This window comes from Capsicum annuum, chromosome 1 (genome assembly GCF_002878395.1).
Source record: "Capsicum annuum cultivar UCD-10X-F1 chromosome 1, UCD10Xv1.1, whole genome shotgun sequence".
NCBI lineage: Eukaryota > Viridiplantae > Streptophyta > Magnoliopsida > Solanales > Solanaceae > Capsicum > Capsicum annuum.
In genome coordinates this window covers 158366711-158378554 of record NC_061111.1, presented here as the reverse complement: position 1 = coordinate 158378554, position 11844 = coordinate 158366711, and the positions used below count along the sequence as shown (strand labels likewise).

Genomic DNA, 11844 nt, shown 5'->3' with positions numbered 1-11844 from the left:
TTAAATACTAAAAATAATGGAAAAGAGTCAGATTTGCCCTGTACTCTCACAAATAATCTACATTTGCCTTCATTATACCTTTTGGATATATTTGCCCTTGCCATCCAGTTTTATGGCCATCCCTCATCAGTTAAAATCCAAACCCCACCTAAATTTCTTCACTTAAATTTACTCACCCATTTAAACTTCTGTCCTGCCCTCCTGACCCACTAAAAAGATTAAAACCCAAATGCTTCATTGTTCATCCATGAGATATGATTTCACACTCAATTCTCATCCAAAGTAAAACCCAACTTCAGTTATAGCAATAGGTTAAGAGTTTTTTCAATAATTCTTATTTATTGTACTGATTTTCAAAATCAAAAAAATTATATAAAAAAATAAAATAAAAAAATCTGGAACACTTACCTTTCATCTGAAAAAGTAAACATTGCTATATCACAATATCTGCCTAAAGTTTACATATTTCCATCATCTACTTAGGATCAAAAACAGGAATAACGAGAATAAAAGTTAAATATTTTAATAATCTTAAGAGACTAATTATGCAATATAAAGAAAGTATTTCACTGAAGTTTGCAAATAAAGAAAAAATAGTTGAAAAGAATAAACATTGAGAACAAAAAACGCAGCTACTCTTAGGTTTTTAAAATTGATGCCATATAAATGTTTTGTTTCTTTTTCTTTAGCATAAATGAATTGAAAAGGAACTTTTACAATATTGAGTCCTATCATAATCTTATATGCTTTCCGGGAAAGCATGAAAAGAAAGATAGAGATCAAAAGTAAATAGAAATAATCTAGAATATAAGATTGAAGGTAATTGATTGTATCCCCTAGTTAATTGGTCAAAGGAACCTATAACTTTTTACTTCGGTAATTTCTTTCAAATCATATTTTCAAAAAAGTTGAAGGTCTATTGAAAACACTCTCTCTACCTTACAAAGGTAGGGGTATGTTGTTTTCAGCTACTATATGTTGTTTTTGTTACTATATTTTGTCTTTTGTACTTCCATTGCCTTGAGCTGAGGGTCTAACGGAAACATCGTCTTTACCTTATCTCTGAGTTCTACCCTCCCCAGACCTTTGTGGGACTACAATGATGTTGTTGTTGAAATGCATTGAAAAGCAAACAAATATTGTTATAAAAGTTGATACTATATGAAATTCTCTTACTAATATGGATGAACGAGTAACAAACTAAATACAAAAACTAAATCGAAGAACAAGAAAGAATCTGGAAGAACTTGTGTAATAAAAACATGGTTTTAAGGAACGATACTAAAAAAATGTGTCGTGTAGGAGCCATGTATTAGGTGGGGATGTTGGATTTTAACTGACAGGGCGGACGTACCTTATGACAAGGGGTGTCACCCAACAATGCTTTGTCGACAAATTAGTCTATATATTTATATATAAAATCAGAATACATGTACATATAGTATAAAATGACACTACACAATACAAAGTGCTTCTTGGGGGCAGGCTGGTTAAGAGCATGCCTTTTGTTGCTTGCGCCCCGAGTTTGAACCTCCTCTCAGCAGATCTGTCTGATTTTTCTTTTTTCAAATTCTAAGGATTTAATTGCTAAGAAAAACTCTTAGCTAGACTCGAACCCCTAGACGTTGCCCCCAATCAAACAAAACCAATCATCCAAGTTCTGCTTTTGCATAGATGTTACATATTAAATTATTTAGTCAAGCTAAATTTAAAATCCTAACATAAAAAAATTGTTCATTATTCCCTCTATGTTCGATTTGTTCTCTTCGTTGAATGTCGACACTGCCGCTGTTAACTGATGAGGGGTAAATGTGGCCCTAATGTTGGATAACAATGATCGATATGACCCTAAAATAGGATGACAAGGTAAATATATCAAAAAAGTATAGTGAAGGGCAAATATAACTATTTTTGAGAATATAAGAGCAAATCTGACCCTTTTTTCTTGTTCTAAAGATAGTCATATTGATGTCTTGATGGTGGTAGTACTTCAATCTTTAGTAAGCATCACCGACACAGGATCTTATGAGGTTCTTTCTCAGGTCTTCGTATACTGGTATTGGGATCCATCAGTTAATGGAAGATGGTAGCCTAGGACCAGAAAAGGTGATCCAGGATCTCCCAGAAGGTGCTAAAATTAATTTTGTGACATGGTAATCTCCTTCTCCATACGTCTATATTGTATGTTTTGAGTTACTATTTAATGGCTTTATCTTCCAAATAGGCTTACCAGTTAATATCCACTGCATGTATACTCAATTGATCCCATTATTCTTGGTACATTTTTTTGGGGGGGGTCCATACTGAAAAGATTGACCTGTTTCATTGAATTGTGAAAGCCACACTCAGTAAAACAAATTCCACACATAATAACACTTTCTAAAATAAACCTTGTGGTTCAACCCTCTTCTGGGCCCTGCACATAGCGGGAGCTTTAGTGCACTAGGGCTGCCCTTTCTTATTATTTTAAATTTGATGCAACATATTTACACTTCTCCAAATATTATTTATCATCTCTAATGACTTAGACGATAATAGCATCACATTTACACTAGATTTTCCAATTTGTGATTAGCTTACACAAATGAACATTTAAAGATGTAAAATGTTCTCTCTAATGTTAGCGTAGGGTTAATCTAATATTTGCTAAAAATTTAATGTTGGCCAATAATATTCACTTATATTTATCTTTATTACTTTTAGCTTTCATGTAATTTGTTCACACAAGCTAACCTACCTACTCCATATTGTCATGTCAAAACGGCAAAATACACTTGAAGTCAAAAAAGGTATCTTAACGGGTAGAGACAATAATCTATTATGATGTTCTAAGTTTATCATGGAGATGGTAACCAGCTTGTTTTTTACTTGTTTGAAAATTCATCTCGGCCCAAATGGGAGGCAGATCTTTCCTCAAGCGGGCAAGATGGTGATGAATTCCAAGTGGTCTGGACTTTTTGACTATTGACTAATGTCTGCAACTTCAGTATTGAAATGAATATAAGAGAAGGGATTATCTGATAAACTGAACATCACACTTGATGCTTGGTCAACTAGTAGATGGCTTTGATCTTTTGAAAGCATTTTTGGAATAAGTAAACCTATAAGAGCTTTTCATTTATAGTTCAGCATTTCCTATCCGAGGGAAGGATATTTTAGAGCGAAGAACCCTCCGCCTCTAATGATAAGGTTGGGAGTCACTAAGGTATCAAAGCTGGAAAGGACAATTCTTGGGCTCCTAGGTGATGGAGGTTTGGATGGAGTTTTCTGTAATATAAAAGAAAATGTTAAGCCTTTCTATCAGTTATCTTACTGATTAAACCTGTATATCACTTTAATTATCAGAAGTAAGTAGAAACATCACCTAATTCGGAATGCAATCGACATGAATCCACGCTGAATGGAGGAATTTTACTTGAGAATCTTTGAGTTTAAGTACCAGGAAATGCTAGGAGATTTACCAAGGGAAGTGGACTGAAAACTAAAATTTTTGGTATTCCTATCTATCTGCGTGAAAATATTCAACAACATTGTGCCTATGTAAGAATTCCTTGTCTGTCGTAGTATTAACCTTATACATATAGTTTCTTGCTTTTGATATCTGAAACCATCTATTGTCTATTGTGTTTCAATTACCCCATTATTTCGCTCTTGTACTGTATTGCTTTCCTTATTAATTGACACGTTTTCTTCATTGCCATATTTCTTGTCTCATAACTACTATGATTTGTTGCACTTGAGCCGAGGGTCTTTCAGAAGCAGCCTGTCTACCTCCATACCTAGGGGTAAGGTTTGCGTACACTCTACCCTACGTCCCTACTCAGACCCCACTTGTGGGATTTCACTGGGTATGTTGTTGTTGTTCTAGTACCCAATGCAGGATACATTGTGAAACTAGAGTAGAAAAAGAAAAGTCATGGTTTACATTTCCCTTAAGGTTCATTATGATGTTGTCTGATCGGCAAGGAATAGAGGAGTATTCATTCTTAAAACTACTTTATAAGTTTCTTCGTCGTCTCTTCTTTTTACCTTTTCCTAAAAAAAGGAAAAAAAGAAGAGGAAGAGTTTCTCATCATCTTTTCCTTGCATATTTTCCCTTTATATATATATATATGTCTTCTTCATATAGAGAGTAGAGACCTAATTTATCTGTATGTTTGAATCAATACTTATGGTTCCTTCTTCATCTGATTGATTGTTCGTTTATGAAGGTCAAATAATGGTCAGCATTTAGCCTTCACTGTCCGCCTTGATGAGGTATTTTTGTATATATGCATGTGTATCTATGTGTATGTTTATATTACTTGTACATTGATGTTATGGAAAATTTAATTGTAGATTTTCCCAGTATATTCCCATCAAGTGGGGTCTGGGTAATCGTAGATTTTCCTTCAGCTATTTTACTTTGTATAACTCTGAAATGTTTTTGCCTAATTTCATGTAAGGTCATTTGTCACAAGGTAGATGTGATGTTCTGATTTTTTGTATCAGGATGATGGCAGCAGCGGCAAACTGAGAGTATGGGTTGCTAATGTGGATACTGGGAAAGCTAGACCTCTTTTTGAGTCACCGGATATATATGTTAATACTGTTTTTGACAAGTACGTCATTATCCCTACTCTATCATTAAGAAGTAAGTCTGCTGATTCCAAGCTACTATCCCCCTGTACTGACAACTCTATTTCTGTAATTATCAGCTTTGTTTGGGTGAATGATTCAACTCTTTTGGTATGTACCATTCCATTATCTCGTGGAGATCCACCAAGGAAACCTTTGGTTCCCTCTGGCCCCAAGATTCAATCTAATGAGCAGCAGAATGTTATTCAAGCTAGAACCTATCAGGATCTACTCAAAGATGAATATGATGAAGATCTGTTTGAGTATTATGCTACTACACAGCTGGTTTTGGCTTCTTTAGATGGGGAAATGAAGCCCTTTGGTCCACCAGCTATATACACTTCAATGGACCCCTCCCCAGACCAAACATACATTTTGATCACCTCAACTCACAGGCCGTTTTCATTTGTTGTACCATGTGGAAGGTTTCCCAAAAAGGTTGAAGTGTGGAAAGCCAATGGAGAATTTGTGAGAGAACTTTGTGATTTGCCCCTTGCCGAAGATATTCCCATTGCATTCAATAGTGTGAGGAAAGGGATGCGATCAATCAATTGGAGATCAGATAAACCGTCGACTCTCTATTGGTATGCATACAATAACCTATTCTAGTAATTTCTTTTATGACCGAGAAATCCACCTGGAGCCAACCATTTGGACCAGCCACAACTTTTAAACTCGAGGATTTTGGACCCGCTTCTTTACCCTTCTCCACTTAAATACTTGAATAGTGTGCTTGGCCCAGGGCTTCAACTTGTGATATAAGACACAAGTCTGTCAACCTTAGCCAATTGAGCTAGCCTCTGAGGGTACTGGTTAACATACCCCCACTCGTTTCCCTGGTTTTGGGTGGGATGGGGTGGACTAGGATTGAATAATAGTCTTACAACTTATCCAGCTCTTTTTAACTGATTTTTGAGGTCATTTTATGGGCTTATGACTACTCAGATCAGAAAAACACTTTGGATGAAAAAAAGGATAGAAGAAATATTGAATCATTACAGATCTATAAAGAAAGGGAGAAGAAGGTAGTTGTTGTCTGTTGTATATTTCTCTCATGTGAATGACTTGTTTCTGGTTATCACCATATCTGGAAGCTAGAAGTAATCTAGTATTCATTACCCCTTCGAAGGGTCAATATATGATAGTTGCGCATGGACTTGTGGAATTATCAGTACCATCAATTATTTGATGCTTTATTGTCAGTAATTTGATGCTCTTATCCTGAAACTGTTTCAGGGTTGAGACACAAGATGGCGGTGATGCTAAAGTCGAAGTTTCTCCACGTGACATAATTTATACACAATCTCCTGCACCACATGAAAATGAACAGCCTAAAATTTTACATAAACTGGATCTTCGCTATGGGTATGTACAAATTTGTGCCTGCCATGTTATGTACGATAGTTGCTCATCAGTGTGAATTGTTGCTCAACAATGTGATTTATTCATGTGGAATTCGTATGTATGTTGAAACAGCTTTATTCATTTATTTTTGATACATGCTTGAAAATTATTACTCCCTCTGTCCCAATTTATATGTCTCACATACCTTTTTAGCTAGTCCCAAAAAGAATGACACGTTTCTATATTTAGTAACAATTTAACTTTAAAAAATGCCATTTTATCCTTAATGAATTGGTTTATAGCCACACAAACATCTGTGGTTTATTTTTAGACCACAGGTTTCAAAAGTCTTTCTTAAACTTCATGCCAAGTCAATTTACACCATATAAGTTGGGACGGAGGGAGTATTTTCCGTTGGAAGATATTACTTATGGTGTATTAGATTGTAAACTATACTTAGTATAAGAGTATAGGAAATTGTCAATGGTTCAGTTTTTTGGGGCCACTCAAGTGTTTATCAAGTATTTGGCCAACTACAGCTGAATTGATTGCCTGTAAAGTGTCCTCCTTTCTGATAATCATTGATTGTAATGCTACTCAAAGCAGTTGAATTTCAAGTCATTTGGTGGATAGCTTCAGTAACATAGTTCGATGTCCTTAGAACATGCCAATTAAAAACACACAATTCAACGTCCTGGAAAGAACCATATTTGACCTGAGTTGCTCTGTTTAGAAAGAAAATTGCTAACTTTTCCTTTTTCATTTTGCGAAATAATGGATATAAACTTCATTTAGATATACTTGAAAGCCTTTATTATTCAGGATTGGAAGAGAATAGATGCTTTTGATAGTATTGCTATCAATGAATGCCTTTACAAGAAACAGGTGTGGTTTATCCTCTATGTTTGACATGAGGATTCACTTTTTCAAGTAAACAACTGAGAATTCAAGTTTATTGTCCAATTAATAATGCTGTTCTTATGTTGGGATGTTCTTACATGTACAGAGGGTTTTCCTGGTGTGATGATACACTTGCATTAGTTTATGAATCGTGGTACAAAACGAGAAAGGTGAGGACATGGGTTATATCTCCGGGATCAGAGGATGTAAATCCACGGATACTATTTGATCGATCATCAGAAGATGTTTATTCTGATCCTGGTTCTCCCATGACGCGGAGAACTCTTGCTGGTACATATGTTATTGCGAAGTTGAAGAAGGAAGATGATGGAGACACTTATTTATTATTAAATGGAAGTGGCGCTACCCCAGGAGGAAACATTCCTTTTATCGACTTGTTTGACATGTAAGTCTGGTGGTGTACGTTTGTTTCCATATTTTTCATTTGCTAAAGACAATGATCTGACTTGAAGTATTTCAGAAATACAGGCAGTAAGGAACGAATATGGCAGAGCGACAAGGAAAAATATTTTGAGACTGTTGTTGCTTTGATGTCTGATCAGAAAGAAGGAGAACTGTCACTAAATAAGTTGAAGATACTCACTTCTAGAGAATCCAAAACTGAAAACACTCAGTACAACCTTCTGAGTTGGCCAGAGAAAAAAGCATGTCAGATTACAAACTTCCCTCATCCATACCCACAGTTGAAATCTTTGCAAAAAGAAATGATCAGGTATCAGAGGAAGGATGGAGTTCAACTTACTGCGACCCTATATCTTCCACCAGGTTATGATCCCTCGAGGGATGGACCCCTTCCATGCCTAGTATGGTCATACCCTGGAGAATTTAAGAGTAAAGAGGCTGCTAGCCAGGTTAGAGGTTCCCCTAATGAGTTTGCTGGCATTGGGCCAACATCCCCCCTCCTATGGTTAGCAAGGAGGTTTGTCTCTGTTCTCTGTACTATCCATAATAATTTTGTTCATTGTATCTGTTATTTTGCCGGTGTGGTTAGATTAATCATTATAGGGGATCTGCTTGATTTGGAACCATAAATTTCAGGTTTGCTATCTTGTCGGGGCCAACAATTCCAATCATTGGAGAGGGTGATGAAGAAGCTAATGACAGGTAAACTTGTGAACTAATTGCTTAAGGATGTGGTTTCTCCTTATCAGTTTGAGTAGCAGTAAGACTACTCAACTAAATCTGCTTTATAATCACTGGCCTACTTGTGGAAAAGCTATGCTGTCTTCTTGCTACAAATACACAAGAAATAAGACCAATCTCAAGCTAGTTGGGGCTAGCTGCATGAATCATCTCTATCCATTTTGCTCCAATTTGACCGTTTCATTTTATTATTTCAATACTCAATAATTTAGGTTCTCTAACCTTAGAAGTCTTTTACGTTTTGTATTGACATACCAATCCACCAAGAAGATTAATAGAATCGTGGAAAATTTTTGATTGATGAAGCATAGCTGCAAGACTAAACAACTTTAAGAGCAGAAGTGTAGGAAAAGGTAAAGGAAAAGGTTTAGATTCAATTTATTTGAGAGCTTAATTAGTGTGCACACCTAGTTTATGATAAGGGTGCTTCACGGTCAAGTGGAAGCAAGCTTAGATCACCTCTAAATAAAAATGTGACTTGCGTTTTATTGGTAGGTGAAATGTGTTATTTCTATTTCAATCAAACTCTTAAGAAATATTGCAAATGACAACAAGCAAGCAAAAAAGCCACATTTGCTAGGGACAATACCTACACATCTTTTTATTTTATTTTTAATTACGGTAGAGTTTGGGTCAGCCTCGACCAATCCACTGGGTAGCCTGCTATGGTCTACAAGCACATGTGTTGAGTAAACATGCCCAACAAGGATTGAACCTCAACCAATCCACTGAGCTAGCAGTAATTGCTGTTGCAGGGTATGAACTTGGGATCGCCTGATTGTTACTTCTGTGCCTCAACGTAGACTACCTTTGCCCTTCTGATTGTTACTCCTTAACTAGTGCCTATGCCCCATTGGGACTTTATTTGGGATTTTTCTTGTTGGTTTATCTGGTAAAACTAACAGTACAATGAGCATCTTTAAGTGAAATCCTGCTCTCCTTGGTTCTTCCACTCTTTTTAATTGCTCTATTGGAAATGATGTGACTAGCTACTGTCTTTTATTTAAGTTTTCCTTTTATTTCACATGTTTTGCTTTCAGTTGCATCTTGATCAGTTAGTCCTGTGTTTTGAGCTGGGTGGTACTCTACTCTTTATTAATGGGTTAACCTGCATAGTGCATGTTGAAAGTTACATTGTTCTTATGATCGTGCTAACCACTTATACTCTTGGTTTATTAGTCATTTGCAGAGTTAATGATATTGGGAGTGGTTTGAATGTAAAATCCTTCCGTCAGTAATATGCTGAATACAACTCTGCATGTACCTATTCTACTAAAGTTCTACTCCATAAAATTTTTGCACCTGTGTGTCAACTGACAAGGAATGAAGCATTATTACACCGTTCTCTCTCTGTTCTTTCTTTTATTCGAAGGGTGGGGAAGGGTGGTTGTCGTGGGATGCTGAGTGGACTTGCCTCTGCTGCTCTTTGTAGATTATTGATGTTCCGGAACTAATTTTAAGGATAAACCATGTCTCTATCTTGTGCTGAAGTGAATTCTTTTACTTTTCCATCTGCAACTTGGAGATTTGTGTGTGTGTTTAATAAATGCTGGCTTAAACAGGTACATAGAACAACTTGTTGCAAGTGCTGAGGCTGCAGTGGAAGAAGTTATACGCCGTGGAGTAAGTTTCTTCTTCTTCTCGCTGAACATATGTTGTTGCATGGAACTTTGAAATTACGGCTGAGTTTTCTGGTCCTTTGTTTTTAGGTGGCCGATCCAAACAAAATTGCTGTTGGCGGTCATTCCTACGGGGCATTCATGACAGCAAACCTCCTAGCACATGCACCTCATCTTTTTTGTTGTGGAATTGCTCGTTCTGGTGCTTATAACAGAACACTAACGCCTTTTGGGTTCCAGGTAGTCCTCCCAATTCCGGTGTAAGGTCAACCAGTCTAAAGTCCTTATGATTTGGTGGTTATCTATGCATTCTAGGAGGATTTAGTTCATTCACTTGCATTGCTAAGTACTTAATTTTCCAGAATGAGGAGAGAACACTTTGGGAGGCGACCAATACATATGTTGAGATGAGTCCCTTTATGTCGGCCAATAAGATTAAGAAGCCTATCTTGCTTATCCATGGGGAGGAGGACAACAATCCAGGAACCTTGACCATGCAGGTAAAATGACGGTCCTCTTATTCCTCTTTCAGCAGCCTATATCAAGATTGCCATCTTTTCCTTGAATGTTACTCCTGTAAACTAGAGTGGGCAAGATAAAAGATGTTCTTGGTTTATTCTGTACATTTGCTGGTTCATCCCGGATTAATTTAATGAGTTCGCTAGCCTCGACTCAAAAGTCTTAATCTTAAATAACTTTTTTATTTTTGCATAAATTATACAGTCAGACCGTTTCTTCAATGCACTGAAAGGTCATGGTGCACTTTGTCGCCTTGTAATTCTCCCATATGAGAGTCACGGTTATTCGGCGCGGGAGAGTATAATGCATGTACTCTGGGAGACGGATAGGTGGCTCCAAAAGCATTGTGTCTATTCTTCAGATGTCAAGGTAGATGTTAGCGTGTGCAAGGACAATGCGGAAGGAACAGTAGATTCACAAAGCAAAGCTGTTGGTGCTGCTGGAGGTGTTAAAGAGCTTGCCAATTTGGATGATGACAAATTTCACTCTCTCAGGTCTTTGTTGTGGTAAATTCCTATTTCATGAAAATATTATCCTATAGTTCTAAAATTTCCCATGTCAAGAACTTGTTCTTCTGTCATGGAAATTTAATCAAGTTGATTGATTGTTTGCTTGAATAAAGTTTGTTGTCTGGATTCCCCCCAGCTCATGTGGAGAATTTCTAATCCAACTTAGCGCTTTGTGTTTCTCATTTTATTTATATATTATCCATGCTAGTTAACACCAACAAGTTGAAATTACTTTTCTGCTCTTTAACGCTCAATAATGGCAGATTTGCACATAGTTTTGTCATTCCTTATCATTATGATAGTCATAGACCTTAATCCTTGAACACCTTGAGTAGATCTATAGTGTAACAGTTGATATGGTAGTGGTTGGGTACCTTCTCCTCAAGTTCATTGGGTATACTTTGTCCATTTTCAGTAGAGAGATTGGTTCCTTGCTTTCTGTATTTAAAGATGCAAGGTGTTCACTGGTTTGAAGGATAGGAAGGAAAGGATTGATCCCATCTATTTTACCAGTAGACTCTCAAATACCTCTTTTTTCCTTTTTCTCGAATTGACCTAATCCAAGTACGTTGAATGACCAAAACACTATTTCCAGTAACCTTCTTGGATAACAAGGTTACAGCCTGAGTAGCAGCTAAGCCTATCTGCTACATCTTTATACTCTCACAATGTACTATGCGTAATTGGTGGTCATTTTATTCACACAAATTTATGTTCTTGTCACTTTCTGTTCTCAAATTGCTCATATTTGTTTCTTGAACTGTAGATTTCGAGGGTGACAAGCTACCTGGAGATGAAGCAAGGAGTCATCGGTTAAGTCCTTGTGCTGACCACATATACAACAATTCTATTGCAACAAATAAGAACCCTTCTAATGGAGTGCAGGTCACAGTATTCTCATTAAAAGTTGTGCTGCTTTAATGTCGTGGCCTCATGGGTGGCAATACTGCCTTCCGCTTTGTGCTATTAGCAATTTAGAAGTGTAAAGCTATTGTTCATTAATTAAAGGGAAAGTTCATATTGGATATGATAAAACATATTTGTACTGTGTACAACGATTACAAATTGTTGATTCAGTACTCAATGTATTGCTAGGTTATGATTTCGTCCAACTTTTTATGGTGTGTTCTGATTTGGTTGTACTTTGACATAGGGGTGTCAAGTGGGCCAGG

At 36.7% G+C, this 11844-nt stretch overlaps 1 protein-coding gene across 2 annotated transcripts in view; it reads left to right on the top strand.

The window, feature by feature from the left end:
• LOC107857539 (probable glutamyl endopeptidase, chloroplastic) overlaps positions 1–11784 on the top strand; it is a 14057-nt gene extending 2273 nt beyond the window's left edge. Inside the window, exons 3-15 of one of the 2 annotated variants that reach the window (XM_047398431.1) lie at positions 2043–2153; positions 4212–4257; positions 4492–4601; positions 4698–5201; positions 5854–5982; positions 6968–7267; positions 7343–7801; positions 7921–7986; positions 9588–9648; positions 9735–9884; positions 10007–10144; positions 10368–10669; positions 11439–11784. In XM_047398431.1, coding sequence (XP_047254387.1) covers positions 2043–2153; positions 4212–4257; positions 4492–4601; positions 4698–5201; positions 5854–5982; positions 6968–7267; positions 7343–7801; positions 7921–7986; positions 9588–9648; positions 9735–9884; positions 10007–10144; positions 10368–10669; position 11439 — 2377 coding nt within the window. In that variant the 3' untranslated portion in view covers positions 11440–11784. The remainder of the gene's footprint in view (positions 1–2042; positions 2154–4211; positions 4258–4491; positions 4602–4697; positions 5202–5853; positions 5983–6967; positions 7268–7342; positions 7802–7920; positions 7987–9587; positions 9649–9734; positions 9885–10006; positions 10145–10367; positions 10670–11438) is intronic. The other variant, XM_047398435.1, reaches the window with a different exon arrangement.
• The last annotated feature ends 60 nt before the right edge of the window (positions 11785–11844 follow it).